Genomic DNA, 7,315 nt, shown 5'->3' with positions numbered 1-7,315 from the left:
ACCTGCTAAGAATTTCCAATATTTTCTGGTTTTATTTCAGACTTCGAGCATCTGCAGTACCTTGTTTTTGACTTTAAAATGGTGACTAAATTAATTCTGCCAGCCCTAGTCCAATTATCACCTGTCCACTAACACTGGAATTTAGAAGGTTAAAGGGTGATTTGATTGAAGTTTTCAAGATATTAAGGGGAATAGTAGAGTAGGTAGCAAATAATTTGGCTGGTTGGGGAGTCTATGGCTAGGGGGCATGTCTAAAAATTAGACTTTTCACCAGTGAAGTTATGAAACACTTCTGCGCAGAAAGGGTTTGGAACTCAATGGATGGCTGTTTGTTTACCAAAGGTATTAAGGAACATGGGACAAAGCTGGGTATATGGAGTTAGGTCACAGATCAGCTATGATCTCATTGAACAGCAGAACAGGGTCGAGGGGCTAAATGGTCTACTCCCTATGTTCACTGTTGCACCTGAAAATTACACTTAGTTTTGACTTGGCACTGTCATAGGAAATGGATTATGTGCATCATCCTGCCTGGTACCTTGTTTACAGTCATAAACTGACAGATTTTGTAATTCCCAGGAAAGTCACAGGATGGCAACATTCAGACGTAAACTGTTTCCATAGATATCGTCATAAACTAACAAAATAAATTAAGATTAATAATAATTAAAAGTGAAACCGTGCACTGAATCAACACAATTTGACACGATCTCTCGCGGAACGGCCTAATTTTAAGATCATAGCACTTTGAAAAACAAGGAGTAAATATGGCCAATTTAAATCGTTGACAGTATGTTCGCAAACAAACGCATGCTGGTACATTATATAGATTCAGATGAAAGAAATGAATAACTTGTTGACGCTGAAGTTGCTTGCTGTTTATGTCTGCGGTCAACAGAAGGAAATGACATGCAAATCACAGAGGGAAACGTAACAATCAGGCGTTGGGAGCCATAAGCATCCCTGTTGAAAATATTTTCTTGTTTAAAAAATAATAAAAGCGCAAACAAACAAAAAGCAACAAGCAAAGATGAACTAAGTATCAGACTGTGCAGAGTCCCGGCCGGGACAGCTCGTGCCGCTGCTCCTCGCGGTCGCCGCGCGCAGGAAATGGAGCGGGAGCCATATTTGGAGGCAGCGCAGTGAAGACGCAGAGTGAGAGGTTCGCGGCGGAGAAGCAGCGGTAGCTCCCGGTTCGTCAGTCCCGGGGATCTTGTTGTCCTCTATTAGAGTGAGCGATGAATTCGCAGAGTCGTGCGACTGCCAGCGGGGATATCCTGAGGAAGAACCCGCAGCTGGATTTTGAGCTAATTCAGAGGGTCGGCAGCGGCACCTACGGCGATGTGTACAAGGTCGGTGTTGGAACGGTTTTTACCGTCCTCCTTACCACCCCCCGGACCACCAACCACGATCAGCGGTTGTTGGCGGCGAGTCCGAGGCTGGGCGAGCGGCCTTCCTACCGGCGTATGTCTGTCAGTTAGGCTGCGGTGAATGGTTGTCCCCAGCCCGGACTTCTCAAACTTTACCGCTTCAGAATAGACCGGTTCCTCAGTTTGTGAATAGTTGGACATGGGTAACGTTCAGTTTATAGGAACAACAATTTGACAAAAGGCAGTTTTTTTTTACAAGAACTGTGTAGCCTTTGGATTGCCGTGTAAGTGAATTTGGGTATCGCCCTCGATTGAATAAATATTGTTGATAGACTAACAGTCGATGCATGTTGGTTTCACGACGAAAAGGCTAAATCCATATTGAAGTATAAATTGACGTGTTTTATAAAACAAATACTCGGCTACCTGGTGGGTCACAAAGGAGGATATGGAGTTAAAAAAATAGAATGATGGAAATTACTTGTTAGCCTTCGGGTTCATACTAACTCGTTCTTCCTCTCCCTACCCCACCACAAACCAAAAATAACTTGTTGCTTGTTCTAACCGCAACAGGTATTTCAGACGTGTCTTATTTTTGTGACGTCGCTGTACTTATTTTTTTATTTCGAGGGTCTTCATTTGCTAAAAGTTAAACGGAATTTTTCAAAATTTGCTTTTCATGAAATCAAGAGGCATTGAAATAGTGTCCATCCTGTAGTAAGGGATTGAGCCTGATGCTCTGTTAAAGAAAACCGGTTCCCCTTATGTCTAGTTTGTACATTGTTTAAAAATATTTGGGAGGTGATTGGAATTAATTTTAATACTAATTGTTTTTGTACTACAAGGGATGATATCATTATAATAGTGAGAAATAATCTTGCCTTAGAAGATCAAGATGTAGAATCAGTTTGGGTGGAGATAAGTAGCAAAGGAAAGAAGTCACTGGTGGGCTTAGTTTCTAGGCCCCCTAACAGTAGTTGCACTGTAGGATAGAGAATAAATCAAGAAATAATGGGATGTATAAGAAAGGTACTGCAATAATTGTGGGCAATTTTAATCTTCAGATCGATTGGATGTATCAAATTGGCAGAGGTTGCCTAGAAGATGATTTCATAGTGTATTTGGGACAGTTTCTTAGAACAATATGTTCTGGAACCAACCAGGGAACAGGTTATTTTAGACCTGGTAATGTGTAATGAGACAGGATTAATTAACTACTTCATAGTAAAGGATCATCTAGGCAAGAGTGATCATAACAACGATAGAATTTCACATTCAGTTTGAGGGCGAGAATCTTGGGTCTGAAACTAGTGTCTTAAACTTAAATAAAGGATATGAAGACAGAGTGGCCAAAGTAGACTGGGAAAATAGGTTAAAAGGTAAAATGATACATAAGCAGTGGCAGACATTTAAGGAGATATTTAATAATTCTCAACAAAGATATATTCCATTGAGAAAGAAAGATTCAATGAGAAGAGTGCACCATCTGTGACTGACTAATAAAAATGGTATCAAATTGAAAGAAAAGGCATACAGTGCTGCAAAGATTAGTGGTAAACTGGAAGATTGGGAAACTTTTAACAACTAGCAAAGGATGGCTTTTAAAAAAGGGGGAAATTAGATTGAGGGTAAACTAGCAAGAACTATAAAAAGACAGTAAAAGCTTTTACAAATATATAAAAAGGATGAGAGTAGCTAAAGTAAGCATTGATTCCTTAGAGAATGAGCCTTGGAAGTTAATAATGGGAAACAAGGAAATGGCACAGACTTTGAACAAGAATTTTGTATTGGTCTTCACAGTAGAAGATGCAATAAGCATCCCAAGGATATCACTGGAGAAAATGTACCAGGAAAACTAATGGGACTAAAGGCTAGCCAGTCCTCTGGATCTGATGGCCTGCATCCTAGGGTCTTAAAAGAAGTGGCTGTAGAGATAATGGATGCATTAGTTGTAATCTCCCAAAATTCCCCAGATTCTGGAAAGTCCCAGCCGATTGGAAAACTGCAAATGTAACACCTTTATTCAAAAAAGGAAGGAGACAGAATGCAGGAAACTATAGGCCAGTTAGCCTAGCATCAATCATTGGCAAAATGCTAGAATCCATTATTAAGGAAATAGTAATTAAGGACATTTACAAAATCGCAGTGCAACCAAGGCAGAGTCAGCATGGTTTTATGAAAAGGAAATGGTATTTGACACATTTTATTAGAGTTCTTTGAGGATGTAACAAGCAGGGTGGATAAAGGGGAGCCAGGAGATGCAGTGTATTTGGATTTCCAAAGGGCATTGATAAGGTGCCACATAAAAGGTTACTACACAAGATAAGAGCTCATGGTGTTGGGGGTAGTATATTAACATGGATAGAGGATTGGCTAACTAACAGGAAACAGTCAGGGTAAATGGGGCATTTTTAGTTTGGCAAACTTTAACTAGTGGAGTGCCACAGGGATCATTGCTGGGGCCTCGACTACTTGCGATCTATATCAATGACTTGGATGAAGGGACCGAGTGTATTGTAGCCAAATTTGCAGAAAATACAAAGGTAAGTAGGAAAGCAAGATGTGAGGAGGGCACAGAGTCTGCCAAAGGATATAGATAGGTTTAGTGAGTGGGTTTTATCTGGAGCACATGTGGAAGAGTCTGTCACTCTAGAATTGGCCTTTATAGCCATTCCAGGCGCTGCTGCACAAACCACTGACTACCTCCAGGCGTTTACCCATTGTCTCTCGAGACAAGGAGGCCAAAGAAGTGAGTGGGTGGAAATTTGGCACATGTAATATATAATGTGGGAAAAGGTGAAGTTGTCCTCTTAGTTGGAAGAATAGAAAAGCAGAATATTATTTAAATTGAGAGAGACTGCAGAATGCTGTGGTACAGAGGGATCTGGGTGTCCTTGTACATAATCACAAAAAGTTGGCATGCAGTTCAGTGAGTAATTAGGAAGGCAAATGGAATGTTGGCCTTTGCAAGGGGTTGGAGTATAAAAGTAGGGAAGTCTTGCTATAACTGTGCACCTAGATGAAACTGATGAAACACCACCTAGAGTACTGTGTATAGTTTTGGTCTGCTTTACTTAAGGAGGGATATACTTGCATTGGAGGCAGTTTGGAGAAGGTTTGCTAGGCTGATTCCTGGGATAAAGGTTGAGTAGGTTGGGCCTATACTCATTGGAGTTTAGAAGAATGAGGTGATCTTATTCAAACATAAAATTCTGAGGGGACTTGACAGGGTAGATGCTAAGAGGATGTTTCCCCTCGTGGGGAAATCTAGAACTAGGGGAAATAATAAAAAAAAAAAAGGGGTCCCATTTAAGATGGAGATGAGGAGGGATTTCTTCTCTGAGGATCATTAATCTTTGGAATTCTTTAACTCAGAGCAGTGGAGGCTGGGTCATCGAATATATTCAAGGCTGAGTTAAGCAGATTCTTGATCTACGAGTGAGTCAACGGTTACGGGGGGAAGGCGGGAAAGTGGAGTTGAGGCCATGATCAAATCAGCCAATATCTTATTGAATGGTGAAGTAGGCTTGAAGGGCTGAATGGCCTACTCCTTTTCTTACAATCTTATCTATTATCAGAATAAAGTGTAGCTTTTCATATTGATGTTGAATGCATCAATTGCTTAAATATCAACACAAACTAGGGGGTGTAGTAACTTCTTGCTTTGTACCTTGCATATTAAACTACTCAGTCATGCTGTTACAGTTTTTGAATTTTATCTGATTAGAATTGATGGTTTGGAGTTTGTTGTGGGGCTGAAGATGATAGCTTTGGTCTTCCCAATATCTAACTGGAGGAAATTGTGGTTTATCCAAAACTGGATGTCTGAGCAGTCTTACAACATAGGTAGTGAAGAGATAGATCTGGTGTTGTCAGCTTACATGCAGAAACTGATCTCCTGTCTGCTGATGTAATCAAGGGGCAGTATGTGAATGAGGAACGGATCAAGGATAGATGGTGTGGTGTTGGATAGAGAAGCCATTGCAGAAGATGCTGTGTCTATAATCAGATAGATGAGAGTGAAACCAAGGAAAGACATTCCCATTCATTTGTGCAGTGGAGAGTGAGGCATTGACAGAGGATAGTGGTATTGACCGTGTAAAGTACTGCAGAGGGAATAATGCATCTTGGTCATGTAGGATGTTTGTGACTTGGACTAGGGTTATTTTTGTGCTGTGGTGGGAGTGGAAACTTGATTGGGAAGATTTAAATAGGGAATTGTGGGAGAGATGGGCACGGAGTTTGGAGAGGAAAGGGTAGTTGGAGATGGGCCTGTAGTTTGTAAGGATAGAATGGATGGTATTTGTGTTAAACTGTCGTACAATAGGCTATTGTTTGCTTTTATCTTGTGTACCTACTGTTAGCATAAGTCTCTACAGAAGTAATTTTATTATTTTTTAAGGACTATGTTCTATTTGTGGACTGTTGTAAGGAATGTTCTAGTATATGTTGTGCTGCGATGGGTGTCTTGGCAGCATCCTTTAACTTTTCCCAGCCTAAAGTACACAAACATTTATGCAGTATGTTACCATAAATAAATCAGTGACTGTAATTTCCAGTTTTATTGTTGGCCTGTGATCATTTTATGCTTTTATTTTATACAAAATGTGTTTTCAATATTTTCAGGTTTTAATAACTAATCATTCGAAACTCGAGTATAGTAAAATAAACATGTACATAAAGATAACTATTTGAGCATTTCTTAAAACTATTTGTGGCATAGATTAATTACTTAATGTCTGAAGCATTAACCCGAGTAGTAGTCCTCATTAGTTTACAGGACTAGTTGCCCTGAATACCGATCTTGATATTCTGTAGAGTCCATCAATAATAATTCATGTTTTTATAATTGCAACATAAGGTTTAATATTCCTAATGTTTTTCAATGAATAGCAGCCTGTTGAAAAGCTATTACCCCAGTGTGCCAAGTATTACGTTCCCCCCACAGTTTTTTTAATTCTTGGGATGTGAGCATCTCTGGCAAGGACAGCATTTATTGTCCATCCCTAATTGCCCTTGAGCAGATGGTGCTGCTTTGAACTGTTCCAGTCCATCTGGTGTAGGTACAGCCATTGTGCTGTTAGGGAGAGAATCCCAGGAATGTAACCCAGTGACAGTGAAAGAAAGGCAATATATTTCCAAGTCAGGATGGTGTGTGACTTGGAGGGGAACTTGCTGGTGGTGGCGTTCCCATGTGTTTGCTGCCTTTGTTCTAGGTGGTAGAGGTTGAGAGTTTGGAAGGTGCTGTCAAAGGAGGCTTGGCGAGTTGCTGCCATGCATCTTGTCGATGGTAGGGGTGCCAATCAAGCAAGCTGCTTTTGTCCTGGATGGTGTCGAGCTTCTGGGGTGTTTTTGGCACTGCACTCATCCAGGCAAGTGGAGAGCATTCCATCATACTGCTGACTTGTGCCTTGTAAATGGTGGACAGGCTTTAGGGAGTCAGGAGGTGAGTTACTTGCTGTAGGATTCCCAACCTCAGTATATATGTGGCTGGTCCAGTTCAGTTTCTGGTCAGTGGAACCTCCAGGATGTTGATGGTGGGGGATTCAGCGATGGGAATACCGTTGAATGTCAAAGGAAGGTGGTTAGATTCTCCTGTTGAAGATGGTCATTATCTAGCACCTGTGTAACTGAAAGCATTGATTCCTGCTTGGTACATTTCTCTCTGGTATTGTGTCCATGCTCCTGTGTGGGACTAGATAGTTTACGAGGTTGCTTGATCATAAGGGGCATCACAGCCAGGTGAGAGTCTAGCCCTGTCTGATGTCCACACTTTCTAGCTGTGCTTCAGATAGCAATTTAGAGCAGCAATACTGTCTGGCTCTTTCCAGTGCAGAGATGTTGAGGCCAATTGTCCTCATATTACCACAGCCTGGATGGCATCAGACAGTTCATCACTGACTAGGGATCAAATCTAGCACCTTCCTGGTTTTTATGCTTCAGCA

At 41.0% G+C, this 7,315-nt stretch overlaps 1 protein-coding gene across 1 annotated transcript in view; it reads left to right on the top strand.

The window, feature by feature from the left end:
* Positions 1-913: 913 nt before the first annotated feature.
* The window catches only part of map4k5 (mitogen-activated protein kinase kinase kinase kinase 5), a 203,058-nt gene continuing 196,656 nt past the window's right edge, over positions 914-7,315 (top strand). The window contains exon 1 of the mRNA XM_068039086.1: positions 914-1,352. Coding sequence (XP_067895187.1) covers positions 1,239-1,352 — 114 coding nt within the window. The 5' untranslated portion in view covers positions 914-1,238. The remainder of the gene's footprint in view (positions 1,353-7,315) is intronic.

Source organism: Heterodontus francisci, chromosome 9, assembly GCF_036365525.1.
Source record: "Heterodontus francisci isolate sHetFra1 chromosome 9, sHetFra1.hap1, whole genome shotgun sequence".
Classification (NCBI taxonomy): Eukaryota; Metazoa; Chordata; class Chondrichthyes; order Heterodontiformes; family Heterodontidae; genus Heterodontus; species Heterodontus francisci.
This window is presented reverse-complemented; position numbering and strand designations above follow the sequence as displayed.